At 40.6% G+C, this 14,226-nt stretch overlaps 1 protein-coding gene across 1 annotated transcript; it reads right to left on the reverse strand.

Annotated features, from left to right (window-relative positions):
• Nucleotides 1–13,791, reverse strand: pde6c (phosphodiesterase 6C, cGMP-specific, cone, alpha prime). Its single transcript, XM_071535549.1, has 22 exons — nucleotides 13,324–13,791; nucleotides 12,036–12,188; nucleotides 10,818–10,907; nucleotides 10,212–10,352; nucleotides 9,437–9,511; nucleotides 9,132–9,196; nucleotides 8,764–8,830; nucleotides 8,144–8,191; nucleotides 7,758–7,907; nucleotides 6,813–6,956; nucleotides 6,125–6,190; nucleotides 5,508–5,663; nucleotides 4,986–5,093; nucleotides 4,286–4,395; nucleotides 4,072–4,159; nucleotides 3,688–3,788; nucleotides 3,245–3,352; nucleotides 2,796–2,859; nucleotides 1,999–2,073; nucleotides 1,631–1,714; nucleotides 385–535; nucleotides 1–80 (listed from the first exon to the last, which is right to left on the reverse strand). The coding sequence occupies exons 1-22, from the start codon at nucleotides 13,789–13,791 to the stop codon at nucleotides 40–42; spliced, it is 2,553 nt and encodes an 850-aa protein (XP_071391650.1). The 3' UTR covers nucleotides 1–39.
• Between the last annotated feature and the right edge of the window lie 435 nt (nucleotides 13,792–14,226).

Raw genomic sequence — 14,226 nt, forward strand, 5'->3', positions numbered from 1 at the left:
GACCTAACCAGACCACACCGGACTAGATCCAAGTTCCACTTAGCAGATGGTGCAGGTCTTTGACTTCCCTCCGTCATCACCTGTTGGACAAACACACACACACACACACACACACACACACACACACACACCACACACACACACACACGCCACACACACACACACACACACACACACACACACACACACACACACACACACACACACACACACACACAAACAGAAAGAAGGTGAGACTGATATGGGATGGTTCTCAACATGTAACAGCCACTGAAATATTACAAATGAGTTATCACTTGTCTATCAAGCCATTCACTGGACTAATCTAGGTCCATGGATCGATCCATCCATCCATCCATCCATCCATCTATCTAGGTCTTATACCTTTCTTCTCCTGCTCCTCCAGTTTCTTCTTCTCATCCTCGATGGCCTTCATCTTGGCATTGTAGACCTCTGCCAGCTCATTCCAGTGCATCCTGTTGTTGTTCAGGCCGTCAAACATGGGCTGGATCTCTTTGTGGAACCTGGAGAACTCCTGACCAGTGGAGAAAAAACACACTGAATGTCAATCTGTGTGTATGTGCACACTGAGTGGTGCTTAGAAGGGGATTGCATGTGTTAGAGGACAATATGTGTGTTTGCTTGTGTGTGTTCACGTGCACATGCATGTGTCTATGTGTGTTCTTGTCCAAATATGCTGTTGGGTGATATACAGCTAGCTAGCTGACATTCCGGTTAGGGCTGGCTGAATTCAGTGGGTTCTACTCTGCTTTCTGTTATTCAGCCTCAGATGGTTGGCACATTGGCACAACATCCTCCTCCTACACAAGTCTCTGGCACAACACCCACCCGCCACCCCCTCACCCCTCATGTCCCCCTGAGCTACGGTGGCCTGTAATTGACGTAAACTATGAAGTTGCATTTTCACAATAGAGACAAGTAAGCTAGCTAATTAGAGCAGAGAGCCAACAGAAATGTCTGCTAAAAGATAATATATCACAATGCAAAATACTGTGTTTGTCAGTTGCTTTCCTAGCTTGAGAACAAGACATTTCGCCTTTGTAGCTGAGATGTTTTGCGACGCTGGACATCGTTGGGCAATGGAAAATGTGTGCAGAAAAGAATGTGTGGGGAGTAGGTGAGGGAGGGGACTGGGGGTGTTGTGAAATTTCAACAGTTGGGGACTATTTGTTCCAAAACAGAGTACAGGCCAGAGAGTGAGTTTTGAAAACCAGAAACTTCAGCACCTGGCGAAATAATCAGTGAATCACTGGTATTGATAAATAGCCCTATAAATCCCCTGCAGATATATTATTGTTATTTTGTGCTACAGGGCAGTGAAAACCTTATTTAACTTTAATCTCCTTTATAACGCAAGTGCACTCTATTCTCCAATATACTTAAATATAATATTTAGACACAGTGTACACAATGTTAGAACCACCTTCTTAATACTGAGTTGCACGCCCCTTTTGCAAAATCCATGCCTCAGTTGTTTCATGGCTTAACATCCTTCATTAAGCTGCCGTCTCCCCCTCATCTATATCAACCCCTCATAACTACACTCATCTCTTTTCTTAGGATCATAAACTTATGGTTGGAGAGGTAGATAGTCAGAACCATTCATTACCTTGTATACGAACGCGCATACGAAGTCAATGAAACCGCACTGCATCTTAGGTAGCTGTTCGGCACAATTTCTGTCCATCATGGGCTGTGAGAGAGAGAGAGGAGAGTTTCAGATCAGAGAGAGGCAGACAAGAGGTTTTGGGATGATAACTCTGAGAAAACTGAACTGATATATAAAGGTTAAAACAATTCAAAGAGAAGAGAAGAGAAAAGAAGAGAAGGGAAGAGGAGAGAAGAGAAGAGAAGAGAAGAAAAGCGATGAGAAGAGATGAGAAGAAAAGAGAAGAGAAGAGAAGAGAAGAGAAGAGAAGAGAAGAGAAGAGGAGAGAAGAGAAGAGAGGGGAAGAGTAACACGGGTAAGACCCTTACAATGGGTTGTTGGTCCAGAACGTTTCTCTCCAAGTCTCCCTGTTCCCAGAATTCAGCAGCGACCATCAGAGCCACCTGAAGAGAGACAGACAGAGACAAATAAAGACGCAGATAAATAAGTGACAAAAAACGTAATGGAAAAATTTAATATGTAGGACATCTAGTAATCTGTTAGTGGTTTGGACATGGGGTTCTTGGACGCTTCTTGAAGCTTAAGGGGGATCGAGCCTTAGCTGTTTCTGCCCCTCGACTCCCCCATTACATCATGTCCTCCCCATCCATCAGTTAATTCAAAACCTGTCTCAAAGCATAACTCTGTTTTTTAGCCTTTGGCTCTGTTTGACGAGACCGTGTGTGCGTGTTTCTGTCTGTGTTTGTGCAAGTGATTTTTGTTTTTCTGCTCTGTATTGCTTGTCTGCATTGTTTGTTGTAATATCTTGTATGCACTTTGGTCTATGATGGTTGTTTTCAATGTGCTTTATCAATGAACTTGATATGACTTGACTTTTGAGCCTGTGTCTAGGAAGATAAATTCAGCGCTTCTAAAATGTTTGAGAGCAATGTGTTGAAGTTCGTGACCTCACTAAATCTTTCTCTTACTGTTTCTTAATCTCAAAATGGGTTCTGTGCCTGTTTCTTATTGATTCCAACGTGACAAAAATAATAATGTAACCTGGACTGTAAAGGTTCATTTTTGTACTTGCCATTCCTTTACTACCTATGTGTTTTAACGACTTCCTGGCTTCACTTTCTACTGTTGTAAGTCATTGTGTGTGAAGGCTGTGAAGGCAACCCACCTTGCTCTGTACCTCCCAGGGCTTGGTGATGGCTGACAAGTCGCAGCCTGTCATCATCATGGCCCTGGAGCAGACAGAGACACAGAAATAGATAGTCAGACGTCAGACACAGAGAGAAACAGACAGACAGAAAGAGAGTAAGAGAAGGGAAGGCAAGATGGTACATTGCTATTTATATTGGTCATTTGTCAGGCATGTAATGAAGACTCTATGAACCCTACATGCATATTATTTCTCAGTTCAAATATATGCAGTATGGTGTAAATCCACTGGAATGGTTTAGTCCTAAAATGCTATATATACATTTTTGGAAAAGTTTTGTTACCTGAAATGCATCGATCAATTTATCTAAGCTATAGATGATTCCATCAACAAATGTGTTACTATCTTAAAGTATACTGGAATGCTTGTTTTGGAGTCAACTCCATGTGTTTGCATCTCATACGTACATGATAATTTCCTTCCTGATGGGGTTGTTGGAAATATAGGCGATGGACTCCTTCTCATCTGGCATTGGCTCTGTGGCATTCACAATATTTTGGAACATGGTTCTCTTTCTGTATGTGGACAAACAGGCAGACAGACATACATACAGACAGACAGTCAGTAGGTGCACAAATTGATTACACAAAACTATTGAATCCTTATGTTGTCAATCGAACCCAAAAGAAGGGCACAGACAGGCAGGCAGACAGACATTGATTGGCTGCAGCTGAACTTTTAAACAACATCGTCCATCTTCAGCCAATCGCCTGCTGGCATTGCTATCTATCGATCACTGTAACACTACTGGCACTACAGCTAGCTGTCTGCCACTTCAAATCAGCTATCGGACAGTAACACGGTAGTTGCTAGCGGTCTGAATGCATTCAGTGTATTTCAGGAAACTCACTTGAAGTAAAGGGCCAGATCAGTGGCGATGATGCAGACATCAAACAAGTGCTGCACAGTCTCAAACTGACGCTTCTGGAGGTTGCAGAAGATGTTCAGGCTCTGGGAGAGACAATGAAAAGTGGTTATGTGTGTGTGTGTGTGTGTGTGCGTGTGTGAGTGAGGGTTAGTGTTTAGCACAACCGCTAATGTCTAATTATGATTTTACACATCACTCCAACTTGCAGTCTTTAGATAATCAAGCTTGAAAACATCACTCATCTGAAAACTGAAAATGCACACGTTTCGTGCAATAAATACTGTCATATTTATACTATAATACTATAAACTACTGCAATTAACACTGTAACTGCTTAAAAAAATAAGATGCAGTAATGTGTTGTACCTCCTCAGCCATGAGCGTCTTGCTGTACTCCAAATGGTGCCTCTCCATAATGGAAGAACCATGAAGCTTGGCCAGAGGAGCCGCACTCCTACAGAAAAACAGAGAGAGAGAGGGAGATGGTTACTTACACACAAGTCACACATAAAGATATGCTAAACATTCACTCACTCACACACACACACACACACACACACAGAATGAAAGTTTGACTTGCTTTGTCTGGTAGAGGTTATTGGTTCCTCTGTGGTCGATATCATGGCAGAAAGCAGCAGCCACCATGGCAAAGGCATCCAGATCAGAGTAGTACTTCCTCAGTTTTCCTGTCTGTGGGAGAGAGAGAGAGAGTTACAGAAAGTACAGAAAGAGACAAGTCGAGAGGGAGATACAAACTGTAAGTAGCAAGACACTGGGCACACATTAATAGTCATTTTAAGGATATTCATAATGCCTTGCAATGCCGTTGTGTGATTATTAACACACATTATGGCCTGTATTTCACCTGTAATGAGGAAATTTCCAATTAGCCTTTTGAAGAGATAAAGCATTGTTACAAGCTTGTTTAAAGATTTGACTGACTCATGTGCTGTTATAACACATGGAGTGTAGCGTACTAAATACTAGGACCAACTTCTCTCTCCATGAAATAGACTGACCAGTCTTCAGTCATGAAGCAGAAATGTGAAAGAAGGGGAAGAGATGAGGAAAAAGAAGGGAATTTTTAATCCTTTACAAAAGTGAAAGCTTGTGCAAAAGGGGGCACAACTCACGATTAGGACGGCGCCCTATTAATTTGTACACTCAATGTAGGTCCAACACAGAGAGAGGGAGGTAAGGGCCAAAGCATTACATTGGTGTCCAGCTAAGTGTAGTCATCATGCAGTAAGCTGTAGGTATTGTGCAGCAGATGTGCATACCTGCAGCAGACAGAACATGGTGTGGCCTACGTTGAAGCCGTGCCTCCAGTTGTGGTAGGTGATGCTGCGGTAACCCTTCCTCACTGTGTACATCCACCTGGTCAGAGTCTGAGAGGGGGAGAGAGAGAGAGAGACAGGGAGAGAGAGACAGAGAGAGAGAGAGAGAGAGAGGAGAGGAGAGGGAAACGGGTGTGACACAGAGAGCGAGGAGGTGAGAGAAAGGATGTGTGAGAAGGATGGAATATGTTACCAGGGATCATTCTACAAATGCATGAAATTATATGACATGATTTTTATATCTACGGATATCTGCAGTGAGGAATCTGGACTTTCTGACTGACTGAATGACTGACTCCCTGGCTGACGGACAGAGCTGCTGACCTGCAGGCACACTGACTGACTGACTGACTGACTGACAGGCCTCCTGATTGAACGAGCAGCTAACCGATAGAATGACTGGATGATAAACGACTAGATTTTTTAAACTGCCAGACTCGCTGACTGACTGAATAGCTGACTGACCTCTGCGGGGACTTTGAACTTTTCGACTACGTTGAGCTCGAAGAACATGCGGATGCCGGCTTTGATAAGTTCAAACTCTGAGGAGGGGAAGTCACTGAAGGAGAACAGGTACAGAGACTCTCCGTTGACGTTGTCAGCCAGCGGGCAGGTTGCTCTCTGCACAAAAACACAACACAGTCCACATAGAAATCATCCAATGAAGTACAGCATTTTTCTTTGTTCAATACTCAAAAAGCACAGATGACTACATCCTCTGAAATGTTAGTGCTTTGTGAGTAAAAGGACTTAATTTCTTTATCTTCAAATCCATTCCGGATTACTTAAATGTTGCTGGGTATAAAGGAATTATCAGTCGTTTTTATATTTTTTATATTTGTCTTACACCAGAATGGAACGTTGGTTCCATTCTGGTGTAAGACAAATATAAAAAATCACAAAATCACCTTTCCGAATTTTCAAATATTTTTTTGTCTTGCCTGTACATGTGATTTTTGCTGTGTGAGTAAACGACGTGCTGTACCCCAAAAATTCCACCAAGTCTGTATGGTAATGGTAAAGTGAGTAACGATTAATGAGTAATGTATTAAGTTTCTGAACTGAGGTTTTTAAAAACATACCAATAGTTTATACATCTCCTTCTGGTCGCAGTCCTCTGGATCTGCGTCAAACTTCTCTTTGGTGTTCTGGTTAAAAAACAGAGAACAATCATCTGTAATGACATTTGTGTTCAAGACATATAGCTGATGCTCACTTCTAGATTGTCAACAGTACAAGCCATTAGTAAAGAGCACAAAGGTGCTAAAGTCACAGTGCCCAGACAATAGATGTAATATTCTTGTGTCCCTAGAAAATTAGTTTTTAAATGGAGAAGGGTGGAGTAAAGTAATAACTGCCAAGCAAAGAACATGTTTAATGATGAGCCAAAATCATGTTCATCATGATATCATGTTTTCACATACATAATTACAATTATCTATCCAATTATCATCATCTCTCCCATTGGCAACCTATTAACCCACACTTATTACACATTATTGGATGAAGGACAATTTTCCATTGTATCAATAAAGTCTATCATGTCGCATCTGATTTTATTGATGTAAAACTCAATGCGGGTCTTAAATACTATCCATCAGACCCAGGGTTAGTTAGAGTCAAGTGTGGTTTTGTAATGTTGCCATTACACACCATAACACAAAGTCGGTGAGTGACTACTTTGCTCAAGGTTTGAGATACTACCTAAATTACTGAATTGGGAGAAGAAACCCAGGTTAACAGTATGCAGGCAGTCCAGTAACTACTGACCAGGATGGACTGCACCTCATCTGTGGTGCATCTGGTCTGGTACAAGAGCATCTCCTGGGCAATGTCTTTCCTGTACTCCATGCGGTTCAGCCTGTCGTAGGTGTCACAGTTCAGCACCGACCAGCCCAGGAACTGTGTCAGGGCCTGGAGAATACACAGTGAATGAATGAGTGGATGGATGAATAAAAAACATTAGATATTTTGTTGTAACATTTTGTTTGCTTTTTTATTGATAGGGTGAAAGACCAGGGAAGAATGAGTCCAGAAATAAAGAGACAGACAGAGTAAGAGAGAGAGAGACACACAGACAGTTGGAGAAAGAGAAAAAGAACAGAAAGCATAAGACAGCAAGGGAGAGAGAGAGAGAGAGAGAGAGACAGAGAGAGAGAGAGAGAGAGAGAGAGAGAGAGAGAGAGAGAGAGAGGAGAGAGAAAGAGACTAAACAAAAGGCACTTGAACTGCCTAATGTCCTGCCATAATCACCATGATATATTAAACATGCTAATGACATCATTAATTAAGGTAATTACAGCATTAATTAGCAAATATTTCTATGTCAACATTCTTGTCTTCACATAACACATGGACGGTATTAATATGAACTCCATATCGTAAAGCATTAAGGAGTCATAGTAGTTTCGAGAACATTTTTTTTTTCCTCATTAATATGTAAATTCATGCAGTGAGGTGCTCCAAAATCACATCATCAGATTATAGGGGGAACCTGTGTGTGTAAGTATGAAGTTTCTATCATTGTTCTTGAGTTACTGAGTTCACAAGAAGGTATCTCCACACAGACATATAGATAGATGCCTCCATGACGACATAATGTCCTACATACCATGTACCATGGTAGAGGGGCATAAAAAGTTATAAAGAAAGAGAGAGAGAGAGAGAGAGAGAGAGAGAGAGAGAGAGAGAGAGAGAGAATGCACAGAGGCTGACCTCAGTGATCTGTTCATCGTGCTCATCAAACGGTTTGCCATCTTTCCTGTTGAAGAAAGTGGCGATGCCCACGATTTCTTCCTTCTTGTTGACGATGGGCAGCGACAAGACGTTCTTGATGATAAAACCTGCTTCGTCCACAGCCTCTTTCTGAAAAACATTAGAAAACAAATGTGTTGAAGCATGCAATCAGTTCTTGCCGGGTTTCCATACTGCATTGAAGCTGTTTGATACAAAATCTGCATCTTACACGAATAAAATGATCGGCTTCATTATCAGAGCGGGAGGGCTGTGTGTGTGTTTGTATGTCAGTGTATGTCATCTATGTGTATTGGACTGTGTGTGTATGTGGAAAGAAAATAAATAGACAATATGAGTCTCCTTACTTGGAAAGTGAAGTAGTCATCTGCAGCCACATTCATCATGTTGCAAATCTACAGGTGGTGGAAAAACAGTTCAGTCACATAAAAACAGAATTGAAGTCAACCTCTTTGTTACAATTATTTACAATTATGGCACTTTAGTATATTAACTTATGTTTTCCTCGTTAATCATACAAGGGAGCATGATTAAACTGATTAAACTGATTAAACTGATTAAACTTTCCATTGTAAAAAATCAGCTGCATTTAGATATGCAGTGCAAGAACAATCATCAGTCTTTACTTGTGAGTTAACAAATGTGCAGGTTTACAGAAAAGCTTATTATCTACAGTGTATATTTATGCGATATCATGTCATAAATTCAATGCCATAAATTGACTCTCAGTCCTACCAATTCACAACCTGTAGATGCCTCATATAGATACAGTTAAATATAGATACTGCACATAGTGATAAAACATAGTGATATGTCTATGTCTGTCTATTATATCTCATATCACCTTGTTGATATGTCCCTGTACAGATTTCACCAAGTCCGTTCCTTACTAAGTCCTTATTATTCTTCCTTAACAAATAAAGTGATTCTGACACTGAACAGCCCTGAGCAGCCATAAGAGACTTACAAAGCCATTCTCTGCCACATAGGTCGGTAGTCCACTAACTAAAGCCCAGTGATCTGCAGGTGGACCACTGAAAAGCGAGAGAGAGAGGGAGAGAGAGAGAGAGAGAGAGAGAGAGAGAGAGAGAGAGAGAGAGAGAGAGATACAGTTATGTGAGCTGGGTTAAGCACCTTATTCCCTAAGAAGCTTGTTAAACAATGCTGACACTCGTACAGATGTAGCCTCTCTAGAAGTCCCACTTTTAATGCAAGCTTGCTAAATATTGCTTCACTTTTTCCCCATCACAAATAAAAATTACAATTTTACTTTGAAAATGAACTCTTCAAGACCAAATGTTAGCAGATTTATAACACCTAGCCACCACTACTCACGGTATGACTTTGATTTCTTCTTTGGCTTCCAGGAGGTAGTCAATGATCTTGTAAAAGTTGACTTCCTACAGAAAAATCAAACACCTTTTAGCCATTATTGATCAAAGCATCAATCTATGCAAGACTATAGAAAAGTCGAACAGAGTAAAATTTAAAGTGCCATAAGTATAACTATGAGTGCATACGCTTTCAGACTGACAAGCAAAAACTCAACTGAATTAGATGACAAAAACTAAATGACAACAACATTTAAAGAGGAGGAATATGATTTTCAGAATGTGAAAGGAATCAGTAGAATCTGTTACCCTGCCGTCCGGTGTCTTTGGTCCCTTATAAGGTTCCACATCTCCCAGTTTCACTGGCCACTCATCATAGAATTCCTGGAGGAACAAAATGCAGACATTTAGTTTAGTTTATTGAACAGTTTTAAAAACACATGCATCTCAGTATTATCAAGGCTACCACAAAAACCCAAAGATTTATTTCCATTGTAGTCCTTGGGTTTAAAACACAGACAAAGACACACAGATCTGAAGAATTTCATTCTGAATGAGATATTCACCATGTGAAAAAAAAAAAAAGGCAACCTCTCGTACAGTATTATTGCTGGCAGAAAAGTAGAGAATTTTGTTAAGGTTATCAGCTACCTGAAGACCTCTGCTTACAAAATAGTAAAAAAAATAAAATAATTATTCATGCATTTTTTCTTATCAATGGATATATAGCATTTGGAGATGAAAATAGTCCCTACAAAATCCATCAAATGCATCTTACTTACTCAATGACTTGAGTGAATTCTCTACTTATCTCTATTCATCCTCATTTATCCAAAGATCTCAGAGGCAGACAAACCAAGTGAGAACTATATAGCATATAGTATAAATCATAAAGCAAGAGCACTTATATCCACTTATGTACCTTGGTTAGTATTGGGAATGCTACTTCTACTATTATTCCACAACATTGGTAGTAAAATTGTTTTAAATTGGTGAAATTCGTCTTTGGCTATTTAGGCCCACAGCCATGAATACAATGTATTCCTTCCTCTGTGTAGATTGTAATGTATTCTTCCAGACCAACCTTCTCTTTGGTCATGTCCAGCAGGCCCACTGAGTACCGCTCGCACTGCAGGTAGGTCCTTACGGTGTAGAGCGCTTTGTGGAACTGTCTCTCAATGTCTGTCAACTCCTCAAACACTTTACTGGCCGACCAGAGCAGCACCTAGCCAAGCGAACAGGAGAGAATGCTGGGAATTAATTGTGTAGCTGCGGCATCCAGTATGAGCTTTGTTAAGTGCACTAGAAATACCACAATATGAATTTCTGCAGTCCTTGAGTGTTGCTTTTAGATGAGTTGGACAGCATTAGTTGTGTATCATACCTCATAAAACAAAGGAGTCATCATTCATTGCTTGAATAATCAAGTAAGAATTATAATTTTCGTCCACATGTTAATGATGAGCTTGTGTCGGTGAGATGTTGTAGGTTGTATCTGTCAATGTAGCGTAAGTCTAATGTAGGTGAATGTAGGTCTTATCAGTGCTGATAGCAGGTGAACGGTTGTGGGCCTAATTCAGTGAAACATCAGGGATGGCTCTCACCACAGTTTCCTAGCTCAAAGGCTACTTGGAGCCGATGCTGTGTGTCTGTAAATGTTTGTTTGTCAGATGGCAGCAGTTCAGTTTACCTGACTCCTTCTGGACTCCACGTTGAACATGTAGGCTGTGAAGTGCTGCAGGGCGATGACTTGGGCAAAGTTCATGTACTTGTGGAAGAACTAAGAACCAAATCAGATTAGAGTTATTGCTGTTGTCATGTGAAAAATATCAAATTTTAGTGATTTTCATGTTTTAACTCCCCTTGAAGGATTACATGGTTCTTTGCATGTCCCTTGGCCTTAAGCCTTTCAAAACCCCACTGAAACTAAAATTTATATGGTAGTCAAGCTAAAGACTGAAGGTTTTTCTGTTTTCATTAAGTTTTCACCTGGACTTCTCCACAAGAAAAGAAAGAAATAAACTCCCTGGTCACTAAACATTTCTCTCTCTAGCCCACTTATGTGAATAGAGAGCAGATCTTGCATACTAATACAGTGATGAGGTATCAGATCTTGTATACGTAGTGATTTGATGGTTAGGGCCCATATATGTTGAGCACTTCCCCCAGTGATGTTCAGCCTAGACTTGCTCCACTGACCATGAATGATTCATTTTGTGGATTCAAACTATTTTTGTCTTAAAGTGAGCTTCACACAGGTGATATCAGTTCTAGTGCATTCAAATTACAGAAAATTAACCTGGATATTTTGTAAAAAAATCAACTTTTCCATTTGTCCCAATTCATTCTCAATGGGAGTGTACCTCAGAGTGACACTGAAGATCAGTGGTAGGACAAACTGTCCTCTCTTGCTTCTGACTAGGTCTGATATAGACCATGGGGATAACATATTTCAAACCTGATATTCAATGTTGGGTTATTCCTTTTCAAGTCAAATGTTCAAAACAGCAGAGCAAGAGCAATTGGGCCAAGTGACTTGGCTCTGATTGGCTCACACTAACAGAATGGCACCCTAGTGGCCAAACTTAGTTATAATAGTAACAATCTTTTTTTAGTTACAACTGTAAAATGGCTGAGCAGAGTTTCTCAAAAGTAGTGGATGAGGAATAACCATACGGAATCCCAACAGCTACTAGAGGTAGCAGCTATTATAATTTAGCTGGTACTTCTTAATTAAGACAGAGTACAATGAGAAAATGTGTCTATCAAAAAATCAGGTTAAATTTCTGCAATAGCCCATGTGCCCATCATCAGCCAAGTGTCCTTGTGCAAGACTCAAACCCCACTGCCTGCTCGCTCACTGTAAGTGACTCTGGATGAGACCGTTAGCAGAAGTCTGTATTCTTACCTTCTCGTCTTCCGGGGAGAACGCATCAGCTCCTATTTTGTTTAGTGCCATGACAACTCCAAGGCACTCCTTCTCAGCCATCAGAGGGAAAGTGAGCATGCATTTGGTCTTGTACCCAGTCTGTTTGTCCACAAAGTCACTGAATTTTTGATTCTGGATCATGAAAAAAAGAAAACTGTGGTTACTGTGAGAAGTGTCAGGTCTGTTTAAGTCCAAAGGTGAACTTAGAACAACATCACAAACACACAACATGACATAATTTTATATATGACACTATGAGCTCAAATATTTTTTTCATGTCAACAAAATCTCAATATTTTATAACTTTTTATATGAGCAAGAAAAAAGGCAAATCACATTGCTCATTCATTCTGTTGTTTGCAGTTCAAGTTGCTTTCCATATGCTGATGTTATTTTTAAATAAACAAACTAGGAGTGTAATCAAATTCCATCTACATTTTATCCCTGGTTGCACTTGGCAGCAGATGACATAGGCTCCCTTCACATGTCATCATTTGGTGCTACCATGTTTTAGAGATGGGACACTACAGAGAGGAGATGGACCAGTATACAGGTATATTATCATATTCTTCAGTGTATATATTTGAGAAAATAATGTGCATTACAGGTTTCAAATCTAAAATCCAATTCTTTTTGCCAGTTTGAACCCTGTGCAAGTTCAAAACTATTAGAGAAAGACATTTCCAGGTAATTTATTTATTTTCCAAACATTTAGTATGTAAGTTAGATAAGCTATAAAAATCAAGCATCATCTTATGACTGAAATTCATTTAAACTGTCTTGTTGCAGCTTGTGTATTCAGATATGTATTTAGAAGCACCTGTCCCTTATTAGTTGTTTGTGAATAGAAACAAATGTCAAAACAGAACAATGGCCCATAGTCTATTAGCTTGTCTCACCATATTTGGGAATCTAATTTTGGACTTATTTTCTCAGTGCTGAAGCTAATGAATTTCTACATTAATAAAATTATTTAACACAGTCCTACCATTTCAAATGCCTCTCAAGCACTCAAATTTCAGATTGATCAATAATGAATTAAATCAATATTGGCCTAAAATGAATTAGATCAATATTGGCCTAAAAGTGTGTTCATTGTGTTAAACACCCAGTAAGCCTACGGGAAATTACGCACTAATAACTATGAATAGGTTATGGAGACTTGTGAAACTTTTTTTCAGCTTTGCACGCACACGCACACCTACTGTCGCGAGTAATTTCTTGGAGAGTGCGCACGCTACAGAGATGCGCTTCATGGATCTCTTACCTTTGTAACGTCTGGGACATTCTGTGGCTTTTTGCTGTGTGCGGTGAAACCAACAATACCGATATCGAGAGGGAACACAATTTCAGCCTGGGGATTGACCAGGTTTGACTCATACTTGGATGTTGGAGTCACGTCAAAGAGGCAAGTGGCGAGCTCAGGTACTCCGTTTCTAGACCGGCATGAATAATAACTGAGCCTATCGGTTTGCAATATCAAGCAAACTCTCTGCAACACTTTATGAAGGCTTTGCTCCATTGTGCCCGGTGTCTGCAATTCTTGGACCAGTTCGAAGATGATGGCGGCCTCTTGAATAGAGTTAACATCCTTGAAGGAAGCAGTATCTTTGACATCGACAGGTGCAGAAAAGGCGGTCGCCAGCGCGTCAGCGCGCAACTTCTTATCAAAGTATTCTTTGGCGAACTGCGGGTTGTTCTCCAGGTATTTCTCCACACTATCCTTGTCTGCCATGTTGAACTCACGTAGTTTTTTATTCCCGTCCTCTTTTACAAAAGCATCACCTATGGAGAAATAAAACACTGGAGAGGGAAGCTGTGCTGTGGCCTATAGGGTTGGGTTGATCAGTGGCCCGCGTTGGTGCGGACGTGCATCCTCCTCCACTGTCCCTGAAGAAATCACTAAAGCATCCAGCAGCCACCGACAGACAGAACATGGCAGACTGGGGCTTAGAGGCTGAAAGGATCAAAGTGGCCGCTAATTAATGTGACGTCATGACATTAAAACCCCTGCTCTAAGCGTCCTTAACCCGCAAATCCTAACGCTGATCATTTTATATCGGGCAATCCTCCCCATCGGAGGGAGGAAGCAAGGGAGAGAGTGAGAGAGAGACTGTTGTCAGGTCAAATGCCAGGTTTGAGGCATATAGGCAATACATTATGCATGGAT

The sequence above is a fragment of the Centroberyx affinis genome, unplaced genomic scaffold (genome assembly GCF_046629955.1).
Source record: "Centroberyx affinis isolate AG114_WGS23_722 - 3 ecotype Tasmania unplaced genomic scaffold, CSIRO-AGI_Caff_v1 ptg000178l_1, whole genome shotgun sequence".
In the NCBI taxonomy this organism is placed as follows: domain Eukaryota; kingdom Metazoa; phylum Chordata; class Actinopteri; order Beryciformes; family Berycidae; genus Centroberyx; species Centroberyx affinis.

What these genes read in the sequence shown, in the direction of transcription:
- pde6c (XM_071535549.1), bottom strand. Translation starts at nt 13,791, where the DNA reads ATGGCAGACAAGGATAGTGTGGAGAAATACCTGGAGAACAACCCGCAG. An exon ending in TGGAGTCCAGAAGGAGTCAG is followed by an intron (nt 10,353 to 10,817) that starts GTAAACTGAACT and finishes TCGCTTGGCTAG; the next exon opens with GTGCTGCTCTGGTCGGCCAG. An exon ending in TTCTGGACCAACAACCCATT is followed by an intron (nt 1,715 to 1,998) that starts GTAAGGGTCTTA and finishes TCTCTCTCACAG; the next exon opens with CCCATGATGGACAGAAATTG.